Source organism: Aulonocara sp. 'chitande type north' Nkhata Bay, linkage group LG13, assembly GCF_057382095.1.
Source record: "Aulonocara sp. 'chitande type north' Nkhata Bay isolate Kocher_YH1m ecotype deep benthic linkage group LG13, A_spYH_male_GT1.1, whole genome shotgun sequence".
Classification (NCBI taxonomy): Eukaryota; Metazoa; Chordata; class Actinopteri; order Cichliformes; family Cichlidae; genus Aulonocara; species Aulonocara sp. 'chitande type north' Nkhata Bay.
The window spans coordinates 31,270,935-31,286,519 of NC_141356.1; the positions used below are offsets into that span (position 1 = coordinate 31,270,935).

At 42.7% G+C, this 15,585-nt stretch overlaps 1 protein-coding gene across 1 annotated transcript; it reads right to left on the reverse strand.

Annotated features, from left to right (window-relative positions):
* Positions 1-7,707: 7,707 nt before the first annotated feature.
* LOC147316403 (collagen alpha-1(XX) chain-like) lies at positions 7,708-15,275 on the reverse strand. Its single transcript, XM_086258137.1, has 5 exons — positions 15,167-15,275; positions 9,822-9,967; positions 9,556-9,685; positions 9,009-9,132; positions 7,708-7,963 (listed from the first exon to the last, which is right to left on the reverse strand). The coding sequence occupies exons 1-5, from the start codon at positions 15,273-15,275 to the stop codon at positions 7,708-7,710; spliced, it is 765 nt and encodes a 254-aa protein (XP_086114263.1).
* Between the last annotated feature and the right edge of the window lie 310 nt (positions 15,276-15,585).

A 15,585-nucleotide genomic window follows, 5' to 3' on the forward strand; every position in this document is an offset into this window, starting at 1 on the left:
GGTGAGTGTCCATCTGATAAGTGAGAAGTTTGCTAAACAACGAGACTCATCAGAATCCAAATACTTTATTAACCCTTAAGTAAAAGACAGAGGGGGAAAGTAATAAAAGTTAAAGCGTGGAGAAAGAAGCAGGAGCAACTGAAACGGGCTGCATGCACACACAAGAATAAGCGTTGTTAACATCTGTTTTGTCTGTCTGTCTCACAGGTGCTGTAGCGTATGGCCACAGCTTCACTCTGAGCTCCATCTCCATAGAGTGCAGACAGTGATATCTCATACTCCTTAAGACACAGGACAACAGTTTATTGAGATATTGTATTTTTTTTACTTCATAATATGTACTCCAACAATCCAATAGTTCTTCCCCACCTGTCTCAGGTCGCCTCCACTTAGTGAGGTAAGAAACATCATCATCAGCTGCAGCTTCCCAGCGCACTGTCATGTCACTGTCTGAGAAATTAGTTACCCTAAGGTCAGAAGGAGGAGGCACCTTCACTAGAGGATTCGTGCAAATTTGATATATTTGACTTCTCTGTTTTTTTCTCTCTGAATTATTTTTGAAAAGGAAAAATAATAATTTGAATGTGAAGCAAAACATGTATGGTGCTCGGTAAAGATGACACACCGACCCACTCCTTTTTTGTTTTTGTTTTTTGTTTGAGAAAGTTTGTTTTCATATTAAATAGTGTCAGTGACGTCATTCTACCCGACTACCACAGGTAAAGAAAAGCCTGAATCTGTAGATCTTTTTCTTTTCTTTTTGTCTAAAACACAAGAAATAAAAAAGGCAAAAAAGCCAGGGAAACATAGGAAATAATGTTTTGTCAGGCAATGACTTGTTGGCACAAGAAGAGTGGTCGTTGGTAGCCATGACAACAAGGAGGTGTGTTTGTTGCTGGCAGGTAAAAGAAAAAAAGCAAAGCAAAGCAAAAAGTCAGGGGAAGCCCAGGCTACGAGGGGTCATCCCTTGGAATTTTCACTCCAAGATCGCCCGCCTGGACCTCCCCCTAGCAGGTGAACATACAGAGGGAAGTGAGCCGAGGGCTCGAACCCGGGCCTGTATGTTGCTAGCCTGCATGTTGCTAGCCTGCTAGCCCGCCACATGTGGCCACATGACGGGCGAAGAGAATGGGGCAAATTGTTCTATTTAAAGAGCACTACGCGCACATCGTGCGATCAGCCTTTTCCATTAGCTGGAGACCACACATTTTTGCACTCAAAAGTAGCGGCGGGGCCTCAGTCTGTCTGTGGGGCATCGGGTATACCGGCCATTTGCCCGGTGGGCCGATGCTAATTTTGCCTTTTAAATGGCCCAATGTTTTGTTGTTGTTGTTGTTGTCCTTGTCTTTTTTTCCTAACCGTGTAAACAGTGAAAGGTGGCGGATTGGACAGATGCTGGCAGACGTGTAAAAAGAACTCAGTTGTTTGGTAGTGGCTATGGTGGAGCTTTCACACATTCAGTCAAATTAGCAAGTGGTGGAGGCCAGCAGGTGGATGGGGGAAAGGACTGGAGGTGGAGAGACCCAAGGCGGCCGCCAGTCCGACTGTCAGGTGAAATGAGCTTCAGGTAAGAAGTTATGACCTGCAGTCTATCTGGGTCAGACCAAGTTTAGGTGGAGTTTATTTTCCTTGTGCTAACTTGTGCTAACGTTGTGCTACAGTCAGTTACAATAACTCGTACTGTGTACTAGCTAGCATGATGGAGTTTCTGTACAGTTGGGTGGGTGCTATGATGTTACTGGTGAACTTTATTTTATTCATATGGTTAGTTAGTAGAGTTGCCAACCGTGCCATAAAAAACGGAATCCTCTGGTATTCAGAGTTAATATTATGCGTTTTGTATTGAGCTGAAAATAAACTCGATTTGTCCCGTACTTCAGCTACAATATAAAAAAGACAAAAAGCTGGAGTTATTCTGTGTCTTTGCTGCACAGCTGCCTCTTCTTCTCTCGTTCTCCCTCTCCTGCTGCTACTTCAATCATGAAACTGATCAATGATCAGCTGATCGGCGTTTCTGCCACAAGTCCCGTCTCTCTTGCTTGTTTATCTCCCGCTTTGCGCCAGAAAGAGGAAACTAGCAGAGGTCGTGTTAAACAGCAGAAGCGCCTTTAAACTTGATAAGCTGTTGTTAGAATTTATTTAATTCGGTGCAATTACTTTTTCATATAGGACCAAGTATGTTTGGATAGCTTTTTCCCCTTGAAAACTGCCGTTTAATATTAGACATTCTTGTCTAATATTAAAATTTATTGATCTGAAACGTGTAAGTGTGACAAATATGGAACAAGATACGAAATCAGAAAGGAGGCAAATGTTTTTTCACAGCGCTATAGTCTGTAAATGATCTTTTGGCTATAGTAGATCTTTGACTTGTTCCTTTTTTAATTGTTTGTTTAAAATAGTTTTCTCTAGGTTAAGGCGCACGGTCCAGGCCTACAGAGCAGTGGTCTGGCTGTTGGAAAACCCAGTGAACTCACAGTTGATGCCAAGCAAGGAGGAAAAGCTCCTCTGAAAATTATAGCCCAGGTATATCTGGCTTTGTATATGATCACAAATATGTTAAATATATTGTATGTACCGTATTTTTCGGACTATGAGTCGCACTTAAAATCCTTTAATTATCTCAAAAATCGACAGTGCGCCTTATGTATGAATTGTGGTTGTGCTTACTGACCTTGAACCGATTTTATGTAATACACGGCGCTTAAAAATCTGTCAAAAAATGTTTTAGTACGACTTTGGTAAGCTACGAAGTCGCACCGCTTGATGGATTGTCGGAGCATTACGGCTACGTAGTCAGGAGCCTGGCGGAGTGATACGTACTGTGCTGCAACATAATATTACTGTATTGTGTGTGGATCATGACCCCAAAATGCCACCTGTTAAGAGACATGCTGACGAAGCGGATTTCAAACTCAAGGCTGTCAGTCACGCAGTAGAACATGAGAATAGAGCAGCTGCGAGAGATTTCAATAATAATGAATCAATGGTACGGAAGTGGAGGAAGCAAGAAGAAAGAGTTGAGTAAAGTTTGACTTATCTGGCTGTTTTGTTTCGCTTAATGCGTTTTATAGTCCAGTGCGCCTCATGTATGAAACCAGACCTGTTCATCGACAGTGCGCCTTATGGTCCGAAAAATACAGTGTGTTAAATCTGATTGAACTATAATCCCTTGTCTTCTGCACAGGATGGTGAAGTCAATTCTGTGGATGTCCAGGTTAAGGATAATAGCAGCAGCACATACACCTGCACCTACACCCCACGTAAGCCTGTGAAGCACACTGTGATGGTCTCCTGGGGAGACGCTAACATCCCTGAGAGTCCATTCAGGGTGAGTATGCACTCACACACTCTCTCACTTTCACTCTGGCATGCAAGGTTTGCCTTTTCTTCTCACTGAAAAGTCTCTTGAGTTTTGGTGTTTGTGCCCACAGATGAATGTCGGAGCAGGCTGTCATCCAAACAAGGTGAAGGTCTCTGACCCTGGAGTGGCAAAGACGGGCCTCAAAGCCTTCCAGCCAACATACTTCACTGAAGGCGGGCTCTGCTGCAGATATTCCACTGGACATAGGAGAGCGTGACCTCAGCCAGCTGACAGCCCCTCTTACAACACCCTCAGGCCCAGAGGAGCCCTGCCTGCTGAAGATGCTGCGTAAGGCTCACATTGGTGAGTGTCCATCTGATAAGTGAGAAGTTTGCTAAACAACGAGACTCATCAGAATCCAAATACTTTATTAACCCTTAAGTAAAAGACAGAGGGGGAAAGTAATAAAAGTTAAAGCGTGGAGAAAGAAGCAGGAGCAACTGAAACGGGCTGCATGCACACACAAGAATAAGCGTTGTTAACATCTGTTTTGTCTGTCTGTCTTAGGAATCTCGTTTGTTCCCAGGGAGATTGGTGAGCACCTTGTTAACATCAAGAAGAACGCCCGTCATGTTCCCAGCAGCCCAATTGCTGTTATGATCAAGCAGTCAGGGATTGGTGACGTGTGCGTGTGAGTGGACCGTGGCTGACCAAAGCCAGGACTTTTCAGCCTTGAGAGTTCATCATTGATGCAGGTATATGCTCAGTGAAAGCATAAATACTGTGATATTTTTCTTTTTAAACATTCAAATAGAATATAATATGAGAATTTCGATGTGAAATTTAACCTTTAAGTGACTAGTACTTTGAGAACTGCCATCAATTACACAATGAAGTTCATTTACATACAGGTTCTTGTATTAGTAATGCTATATTGTACATAGAGACAGAATTTGACATGAAGGGCTTCTGACCACAGAAAAGTAAAAGGTAACTGGGCCTAAAGACTAACGGGAGAGAAACACGCTTTCTGTGATTCTATTTGTGTTTTTGTGCTAATCTTGGATATCTTAGGTTGTCTCATTACTGTCATATATGTCCTGTCATTAAAACACTGGCTTCTAACAACTAACAGTGTCTCGAAAATAATTTAATAAATAAACAAATAATATGGATGCATGACTTTTAACTTGTCTATTTTTTAGGCTGAACACTGCTGCTAATGTCACTTAGGTAAATGGTTTCAGGCTCTCCCCTCCTGAGTTTGACAAACGTTCAGGATCAGAAAATGTGTGACTCACAGGTGCTGTAGCGTATGGCCACAGCTTCACTCTGAGCTCCATCTCCATAGAGTGCAGACAGTGATATCTCATACTCCTTAAGACACAGGACAACAGTTTATTGAGATATTGTATTTTTTTTACTTCATAATATGTACTCCAACAATCCAATAGTTCTTCCCCACCTGTCTCAGGTCGCCTCCACTTAGTGAGGTAAGAAACATCATCATCAGCTGCAGCTTCCCAGCGCACTGTCATGTCACTGTCTGAGAAATTAGTTACCCTAAGGTCAGAAGGAGGAGGCACCTTCACTAGAGGATTCGTGCAAATTTGATATATTTGACTTCTCTGTTTTTTTTCTCTCTGAATTATTTTTGAAAAGGAAAAATAATAATTTGAATGTGAAGCAAAACATGTATGGTGCTCGGTAAAGATGACACACCGACCCACTCCTTTTTTGTTTTTGTTTTTTGTTTGAGAAAGTTTGTTTTCATATTAAATAGTGTCAGTGACGTCATTCTACCCGACTACCACAGGTAAAGAAAAGCCTGAATCTGTAGATCTTTTTCTTTTCTTTTTGTCTAAAACACAAGAAATAAAAAAGGCAAAAAAGCCAGGGAAACATAGGAAATAATGTTTTGTCAGGCAATGACTTGTTGGCACAAGAAGAGTGGTCGTTGGTAGCCATGACAACAAGGAGGTGTGTTTGTTGCTGGCAGGTAAAAGAAAAAAAGCAAAGCAAAGCAAAGAGTCAGGGGAAGCCCAGGCTACGAGGGGTCATCCCTTGGAATTTTCACTCCAAGATCGCCCGCCTGGACCTCCCCCTAGCAGGTGAACATACAGAGGGAAGTGAGCCGAGGGCTCGAACCCGGGCCTGTATGTTGCTAGCCTGCTAGCCCGCCACATGTGGCCACATGACGGGCGAAGAGAATGGGGCAAATTGTTCTATTTAAAGAGCACTACGCGCACATCGTGCGATCAGCCTTTTCCATTAGCTGGAGACCACACATTTTTGCACTCAAAAATAGCGGCGGGGCCTCAGTCTGTCTGTGGGGCATCGGGTATACCGGCCATTTGCCCGGTGGGCCGATGCTAATTTTGCCTTTTAAATGGCCCAATGTTTTGTTGTTGTTGTCGTCGTCTTTTTTTCCTAACCGTGTAAACAGTGAAAGGTGGCGGATTGGACAGATGCTGGCAGACGTGTAAAAAGAACTCAGTTGTTTGGTAGTGGCTATGGTGGAGCTTTCACACATTCAGTCAAATTAGCAAGTGGTGGAGGCCAGCAGGTGGATGGGGGAAAGGACTGGAGGTGGAGAGACCCAAGGCGGCCGCCAGTCCGACTGTCAGGTGAAATGAGCTTCAGGTAAGAAGTTATGACCTGCAGTCTATCTGGGTCAGACCAAGTTTAGGTGGAGTTTATTTTCCTTGTGCTAACTTGTGCTAACGTTGTGCTACAGTCAGTTACAATAACTCGTACTGTGTACTAGCTAGCATGATGGAGTTTCTGTACAGTTGGGTGGGTGCTATGATGTTACTGGTGAACTTTATTTTATTCATATGGTTAGTTAGTAGAGTTGCCAACCGTGCCATAAAAAACGGAATCCTCTGGTATTCAGAGTTAATATTATGCGTTTTGTATTGAGCTGAAAATAAACTCGATTTGTCCCGTACTTCAGCTACAATATAAAAAAGACAAAAAGCTGGAGTTATTCTGTGTCTTTGCTGCACAGCTGCCTCTTCTTCTCTCGTTCTCCCTCTCCTGCTGCTACTTCAATCATGAAACTGATCAATGATCAGCTGATCGGCGTTTCTGCCACAAGTCCCGTCTCTCTTGCTTGTTTATCTCCCGCTTTGCGCCAGAAAGAGGAAACTAGCAGAGGTCGTGTTAAACAGCAGAAGCGCCTTTAAACTTGATAAGCTGTTGTTAGAATTTATTTAATTCGGTGCAATTACTTTTTCATATAGGACCAAGTATGTTTGGATAGCTTTTTCCCCTTGAAAACTGCCGTTTAATATTAGACATTCTTGTCTAATATTAAAATTTATTGATCTGAAACGTGTAAGTGTGACAAATATGGAACAAGATACGAAATCAGAAAGGAGGCAAATGTTTTTTTCACAGCGCTATAGTCTGTAAATGATCTTTTGGCTATAGTAGATCTTTGACTTGTTCCTTTTTTAATTGTTTGTTTAAAATAGTTTTCTCTAGGTTAAGGCGCACGGTCCAGGCCTACAGAGCAGTGGTCTGGCTGTTGGAAAACCCAGTGAACTCACAGTTGATGCCAAGCAAGGAGGAAAAGCTCCTCTGAAAATTATAGCCCAGGTATATCTGGCTTTGTATATGATCACAAATATGTTAAATATATTGTATGTACCGTATTTTTCGGACTATGAGTCGCACTTAAAATCCTTTAATTATCTCAAAAATCGACAGTGCGCCTTATGTATGAATTGTGGTTGTGCTTACTGACCTTGAACCGATTTTATGTAATACACGGCGCTTAAAAATCTGTCAAAAAATGTTTTAGTACGACTTTGGTAAGCTATGAAGTCGCACCGCTTGATGGATTGTCGGAGCATTACGGCTACGTAGTCAGGAGCCTGGCGGAGTGATACGTACTGTGCTGCAACATAATATTACTGTATTGTGTGTGGATCATGACCCCAAAATGCCACCTGTTAAGAGACATGCTGACGAAGCGGATTTCAAACTCAAGGCTGTCAGTCACGCAGTAGAACATGAGAATAGAGCAGCTGCGAGAGATTTCAATAATAATGAATCAATGGTACGGAAGTGGAGGAAGCAAGAAGAAAGAGTTGAGTAAAGTTTGACTTATCTGGCTGTTTTGTTTCGCTTAATGCGTTTTATAGTCCAGTGCGCCTCATGTATGAAACCAGACCTGTTCATCGACAGTGCGCCTTATGGTCCGAAAAATACGGTGTGTTAAATCTGATTGAACTATAATCCCTTGTCTTCTGCACAGGATGGTGAAGTCAATTCTGTGGATGTCCAGGTTAAGGATAATAGCAGCAGCACATACACCTGCACCTACACCCCACGTAAGCCTGTGAAGCACACTGTGATGGTCTCCTGGGGAGACGCTAACATCCCTGAGAGTCCATTCAGGGTGAGTATGCACTCACACACTCTCTCACTTTCACTCTGGCATGCAAGGTTTGCCTTTTCTTCTCACTGAAAAGTCTCTTGAGTTTTGGTGTTTGTGCCCACAGATGAATGTCGGAGCAGGCTGTCATCCAAACAAGGTGAAGGTCTCTGACCCTGGAGTGGCAAAGACGGGCCTCAAAGCCTTCCAGCCAACATACTTCACTGAAGGCGGGCTCTGCTGCAGATATTCCACTGGACATAGGAGAGCGTGACCTCAGCCAGCTGACAGCCCCTCTTACAACACCCTCAGGCCCAGAGGAGCCCTGCCTGCTGAAGATGCTGCGTAAGGCTCACATTGGTGAGTGTCCATCTGATAAGTGAGAAGTTTGCTAAACAACGAGACTCATCAGAATCCAAATACTTTATTAACCCTTAAGTAAAAGACAGAGGGGGAAAGTAATAAAAGTTAAAGCGTGGAGAAAGAAGCAGGAGCAACTGAAACGGGCTGCATGCACACACAAGAATAAGCGTTGTTAACATCTGTTTTGTCGGTCTGTCTTAGGAATCTCGTTTGTTCCCAGGGAGATTGGTGAGCACCTTGTTAACATCAAGAAGAACGCCCGTCATGTTCCCAGCAGCCCAATTGCTGTTATGATCAAGCAGTCAGGGATTGGTGACGTGTGCGTGTGAGTGGACCGTGGCTGACCAAAGCCAGGACTTTTCAGCCTTGAGAGTTCTTCATTGATGCAGGTATATGCTCAGTGAAAGCATAAATACTGTGATATTTTTCTTTTTAAACATTCAAATAGAATATTTGTCAGTCTCATCTTGTTATGTTAGGCTTCATCTGCTTGAGCCTTTCCACTGAAGGACCCAGTTAAGTGGGCATTAACACTGAGGACCAGGAGGATGGCTGGTGACACGATGTGTTGCTTTTTGAGGTCTTTTAGCCTGTTTCACTTTGTCACACAGGTTCTATTTAATTGATTTCTTGATTCACAAGTCTGCAATTAATCAGGCCTGAGTGTGTTTAGTAACACTGAACTGAGGTTTCCAAAATTGGTTAATCACAGTTAACCCTTGATTTAACAAGAGGGGCAATTTGTTTTTACACAGGACCAGGGAGGTTTGGATAATCTTTCTCCCTAATCTATGAAATCATCATTTAAAAACTGCATTTTGTATTAACTTGTCTTATCTGTGTCTAATATTAAAATGAGTTTGATGATCTGAAACATGTAAGTGTGATAAATATGCAAAACACTAGGAAATCAGGAAGGGGGCAAACACCTTTTCACATCACTGTAGACGTGATTACAGAATACCTTTTACATCCTGGATTACAATAGGATATCCATCAACGGCAGATACTGGTCTCCATGACACACAGATACTGGAGTGGTCTGACCTGACCACACTCGCACTGCTTACCCACAAAGTGTCTAGAGAGACAGAAAAAAGACAGAAAACAAACAAAAAACACAAAGCCAAAGAATGTCGTCTGCACACTAGCATGGACAATAAACGCAGACACAGTGCACCCAGTAATTTTTAAACTTCCAACCAAGTATCAAGAGCAGTACTGTCATTGTACCGGTACTGGCTGCTGTCTCATTGTTCAGAGAGCCCATCATTATGCAGTGAAAGGAATCTGTGTCTCTGGACCAAAATGACTGTACGTGTAGTGCTGTAGAAACAATACCGCCCAAAAACCTTGATGTTTCTATATGTGGAAACCTTCAAGTATGCATGTCCTCCTGTTAGGGTAAAGTAATGGGACATTTGCACTTTTTGCATGTAAGCCTGTCGGTCTTAACTGGAAGTTGCACTTGAGCTGTCTTGGCATCTTTCCTTGTTTGACTCACCAGTTTTGCCCTGAGCTGAACCGCTGCCTCCTTCTCTGTTGTGGTACTCAGCAGTGACCAGCATGCTGTAATGTGTATCTGGCTGCAATGACTCCAGCATCACCTGCTTCTCTCCACCAGGGACCAGCACCTGCAGACAACAAACAACACTATCATCCCAACACAGTCAGAACTCATTTAAAGTTTTGGAATTTCTGGAATTCTGACACATGACAGCCGGCTGAAGGCCAGAGGAGGTGAAGATGTAATGACTACGACCCACTCACAGTGTGATCCTGGCTATCAGCTCCAGTTAAAGCCATGTAGGACATGTGATACTGGAGGACATGAGCATTGGGAGGTACCCAGCTGATCACTATGCTGACGGCAGTCTCATCAGAAACCCTGAGGCTGGTCGGGCCTCCACCAGACCCTGCAGCAACATCATAGAAGAGATAAAGTACCACAGCTAACGACACTTAACACTCACTTTGTTTCTTTAAAGGAGGAAATTATTTTGGCAGCAGAGCAAAGTGTTTTTTTAGAAAATAAATGTAAAGTATAACAGAGAATTTGATACTTTGATTTGATACTTTAACCTCACTACATTTATTTCATAGCTCAGAGTTCTAGTTATTCAAAGATGAGAATTTCGATGTGAAATTTAACCTTTAAGTGACTAGTACTTTGAGAACTGCCATCAATTACACAATGAAGTTCATTTACATACAGGTTCTTGTATTAGTAATGCTATATTGTACATAGAGACAGAATTTGACATGAAGGGCTTCTGACCACAGAAAAGTAAAAGGTAACTGGGCCTAAAGACTAACGGGAGAGAAACACGCTTTCTGTGATTCTATTTGTGTTTTTGTGCTAATCTTGGATATCTTAGGTTGTCTCATTACTGTCATATATGTCCTGTCATTAAAACACTGGCTTCTAACAACTAACAGTGTCTCGAAAATAATTTAATAAATAAACTAATAATATGGATGCATGACTTTTAACTTGTCTATTTTTTAGGCTGAACACTGCTGCTAATGTCACTTAGGTAAATGGTTTCAGGCTCTCCCCTCCTGAGTTTGACAAACGTTCAGGATCAGAAAATGTGTGACTCACAGGTGCTGTAGCGTATGGCCACAGCTTCACTCTGAGCTCCATCTCCATAGAGTGCAGACAGTGATATCTCATACTCCTTAAGACACAGGACAACAGTTTATTGAGATATTGTATTTTTTTTACTTCATAATATGTACTCCAACAATCCAATAGTTCTTCCCCACCTGTCTCAGGTCGCCTCCACTTAGTGAGGTAAGAAACATCATCATCAGCTGCAGCTTCCCAGCGCACTGTCATGTCACTGTCTGAGAAATTAGTTACCCTAAGGTCAGAAGGAGGAGGCACCTTCACTAGAGGATTCGTGCAAATTTGATATATTTGACTTCTCTGTTTTTTTTCTCTCTGAATTATTTTTGAAAAGGAAAAATAATAATTTGAATGTGAAGCAAAACATGTATGGTGCTCGGTAAAGATGACACACCGACCCACTCCTTTTTTGTTTTTGTTTTTTGTTTGAGAAAGTTTGTTTTCATATTAAATAGTGTCAGTGACGTCATTCTACCCGACTACCACAGGTAAAGAAAAGCCTGAATCTGTAGATCTTTTTCTTTTCTTTTTGTCTAAAACACAAGAAATAAAAAAGGCAAAAAAGCCAGGGAAACATAGGAAATAATGTTTTGTCAGGCAATGACTTGTTGGCACAAGAAGAGTGGTCGTTGGTAGCCATGACAACAAGGAGGTGTGTTTGTTGCTGGCAGGTAAAAGAAAAAAAGCAAAGCAAAGCAAAAAGTCAGGGGAAGCCCAGGCTACGAGGGGTCATCCCTTGGAATTTTCACTCCAAGATCGCCCGCCTGGACCTCCCCCTAGCAGGTGAACATACAGAGGGAAGTGAGCCGAGGGCTCGAACCCGGGCCTGTATGTTGCTAGCCTGCTAGCCCGCCACATGTGGCCACATGACGGGCGAAGAGAATGGGGCAAATTGTTCTATTTAAAGAGCACTACGCGCACATCGTGCGATCAGCCTTTTCCATTAGCTGGAGACCACACATTTTTGCACTCAAAAATAGCGGCGGGGCCTCAGTCTGTCTGTGGGGCATCGGGTATACCGGCCATTTGCCCGGTGGGCCGATGCTAATTTTGCCTTTTAAATGGCCCAATGTTTTGTTGTTGTTGTCGTCTTTTTTTCCTAACCGTGTAAACAGTGAAAGGTGGCGGATTGGACAGATGCTGGCAGACGTGTAAAAAGAACTCAGTTGTTTGGTAGTGGCTATGGTGGAGCTTTCACACATTCAGTCAAATTAGCAAGTGGTGGAGGCCAGCAGGTGGATGGGGGAAAGGACTGGAGGTGGAGAGACCCAAGGCGGCCGCCAGTCCGACTGTCAGGTGAAATGAGCTTCAGGTAAGAAGTTATGACCTGCAGTCTATCTGGGTCAGACCAAGTTTAGGTGGAGTTTATTTTCCTTGTGCTAACTTGTGCTAACGTTGTGCTACAGTCAGTTACAATAACTCGTACTGTGTACTAGCTAGCATGATGGAGTTTCTGTACAGTTGGGTGGGTGCTATGATGTTACTGGTGAACTTTATTTTATTCATATGGTTAGTTAGTAGAGTTGCCAACCGTGCCATAAAAAACGGAATCCTCTGGTATTCAGAGTTAATATTATGCGTTTTGTATTGAGCTGAAAATAAACTCGATTTGTCCCGTACTTCAGCTACAATATAAAAAAGACAAAAAGCTGGAGTTATTCTGTGTCTTTGCTGCACAGCTGCCTCTTCTTCTCTCGTTCTCCCTCTCCTGCTGCTACTTCAATCATGAAACTGATCAATGATCAGCTGATCGGCGTTTCTGCCACAAGTCCCGTCTCTCTTGCTTGTTTATCTCCCGCTTTGCGCCAGAAAGAGGAAACTAGCAGAGGTCGTGTTAAACAGCAGAAGCGCCTTTAAACTTGATAAGCTGTTGTTAGAATTTATTTAATTCGGTGCAATTACTTTTTCATATAGGACCAAGTATGTTTGGATAGCTTTTTCCCCTTGAAAACTGCCGTTTAATATTAGACATTCTTGTCTAATATTAAAATTTATTGATCTGAAACGTGTAAGTGTGACAAATATGGAACAAGATACGAAATCAGAAAGGAGGCAAATGTTTTTTCACAGCGCTATAGTCTGTAAATGATCTTTTGGCTATAGTAGATCTTTGACTTGTTCCTTTTTTAATTGTTTGTTTAAAATAGTTTTCTCTAGGTTAAGGCGCACGGTCCAGGCCTACAGAGCAGTGGTCTGGCTGTTGGAAAACCCAGTGAACTCACAGTTGATGCCAAGCAAGGAGGAAAAGCTCCTCTGAAAATTATAGCCCAGGTATATCTGGCTTTGTATATGATCACAAATATGTTAAATATATTGTATGTACCGTATTTTTCGGACTATGAGTCGCACTTAAAATCCTTTAATTATCTCAAAAATCGACAGTGCGCCTTATGTATGAATTGTGGTTGTGCTTACTGACCTTGAACCGATTTTATGTAATACACGGCGCTTAAAAATCTGTCAAAAAATGTTTTAGTACGACTTTGGTAAGCTACGAAGTCGCACGGCTTGATGGATTGTCGGAGCATTACGGCTACGTAGTCAGGAGCCTGGCGGAGTGATACGTACTGTGCTGCAACATAATATTACTGTATTGTGTGTGGATCATGACCCCAAAATGCCACCTGTTAAGAGACATGCTGACGAAGCGGATTTCAAACTCAAGGCTGTCAGTCACGCAGTAGAACATGAGAATAGAGCAGCTGCGAGAGATTTCAATAATAATGAATCAATGGTACGGAAGTGGAGGAAGCAAGAAGAAAGAGTTGAGTAAAGTTTGACTTATCTGGCTGTTTTGTTTCGCTTAATGCGTTTTATAGTCCAGTGCGCCTCATGTATGAAACCAGACCTGTTCATCGACAGTGCGCCTTATGGTCCGAAAAATACAGTGTGTTAAATCTGATTGAACTATAATCCCTTGTCTTCTGCACAGGATGGTGAAGTCAATTCTGTGGATGTCCAGGTTAAGGATAATAGCAGCAGCACATACACCTGCACCTACACCCCACGTAAGCCTGTGAAGCACACTGTGATGGTCTCCTGGGGAGACGCTAACATCCCTGAGAGTCCATTCAGGGTGAGTATGCACTCACACACTCTCTCACTTTCACTCTGGCATGCAAGGTTTGCCTTTTCTTCTCACTGAAAAGTCTCTTGAGTTTTGGTGTTTGTGCCCACAGATGAATGTCGGAGCAGGCTGTCATCCAAACAAGGTGAAGGTCTCTGACCCTGGAGTGGCAAAGACGGGCCTCAAAGCCTTCCAGCCAACATACTTCACTGAAGGCGGGCTCTGCTGCAGATATTCCACTGGACATAGGAGAGCGTGACCTCAGCCAGCTGACAGCCCCTCTTACAACACCCTCAGGCCCAGAGGAGCCCTGCCTGCTGAAGATGCTGCGTAAGGCTCACATTGGTGAGTGTCCATCTGATAAGTGAGAAGTTTGCTAAACAACGAGACTCATCAGAATCCAAATACTTTATTAACCCTTAAGTAAAAGACAGAGGGGGAAAGTAATAAAAGTTAAAGCGTGGAGAAAGAAGCAGGAGCAACTGAAACGGGCTGCATGCACACACAAGAATAAGCGTTGTTAACATCTGTTTTGTCTGTCTGTCTTAGGAATCTCGTTTGTTCCCAGGGAGATTGGTGAGCACCTTGTTAACATCAAGAAGAACGCCCGTCATGTTCCCAGCAGCCCAATTGCTGTTATGATCAAGCAGTCAGGGATTGGTGACGTGTGCGTGTGAGTGGACCGTGGCTGACCAAAGCCAGGACTTTTCAGCCTTGAGAGTTCTTCATTGATGCAGGTATATGCTCAGTGAAAGCATAAATACTGTGATATTTTTCTTTTTAAACATTCAAATAGAATATTTGTCAGTCTCATCTTGTTATGTTAGGCTTCATCTGCTTGAGCCTTTCCACTGAAGGACCCAGTTAAGTGGGCATTAACACTGAGGACCAGGAGGATGGCTGGTGACACGATGTGTTGCTTTTTGAGGTCTTTTAGCCTGTTTCACTTTGTCACACAGGTTCTATTTAACTGATTTCTTGATTCACAAGTCTGCAATTAATCAGGCCTGAGTGTGTTTAGTAACACTGAACTGAGGTTTCCAAAATTGGTTAATCACAGTTAACCCTTGATTTAACAAGAGGGCATTATCTGCTTTTTCCACTCCTTTTTAGTCCAGTTCTTGTACCTGACCATTTTCTGAGTAATGCTTTTTGTTTGTTTGTTTTTTGTTTGTGTAAACACTTTGCACTGACCATTATTGGAGAATTAAAAAGCACCGAAGTCAAGGAATGTGTGTGCACATAACAGAAAACTTGGGAAAGAACCAATTTTAAATCTTTAAGCACTTTGTTACTAGCAGCCTGTCACAAAAACACATTGTGTATAGTGGGTTTTTTTTTGTTTAGTTTTTTATCTTGTGAATAAAATGTATACAAATGTGTGTGATTATTCACAATGTGTTAGTGTGTAATCACCCTGAGACATGCATGCCTGTCTGCTAGCGTCAGATCTAAAGCCATTTCTGATTTGGAGATGCAGGCTGCAGATTCTGTCCAGATGATCCCAGCTCTCGTCACTAAACATCCAGTCTTCAGTTATCAAATGTGTAAAATTCAAGGCTGGTCCTTAAAAGCTCCCAACAAGGCAAAAACTGCATAGCCACACAAGTCCGAGCGTTTGGCACCGCAGCAGCAGCAGCAGCTGTGAAAAGAAAGTGGAGAAAGGATGAATGAGTCTGTGCTTATCGGCTTTCCGCTCTCCCCCAAGCAGGCGTTGTTGTTGGTAGCCATGACAACAAGGAGGTGTGTTTGTTGCTGGCAGGTAAAAGGAAAAAAAGCAAAGCAAAGAAAAGCAAAAAGTCAGGGGAAGCCCAGGCTTGGAGGGGTCATCCCTG

Excerpts from the sequence above, each read along its gene's own strand:
- LOC147316403 (XM_086258137.1), bottom strand. The coding sequence starts at position 15,275 with ATGTTTAGTGACGAGAGCTGGGATCATCTGGACAGAATCTGCAGCCTG. Across the intron at positions 9,968-15,166 it reads ACAGGCATGCATGTCTCAGG|GGTCTGGTGGAGGCCCGACC; the intron begins GTGATTACACAC and ends ATGTTGCTGCAG. Across the intron at positions 7,964-9,008 it reads CAGGATGTAAAAGGTATTCT|GTCACGCTCTCCTATGTCCA; the intron begins GTAATCACGTCT and ends CAGCTGGCTGAG.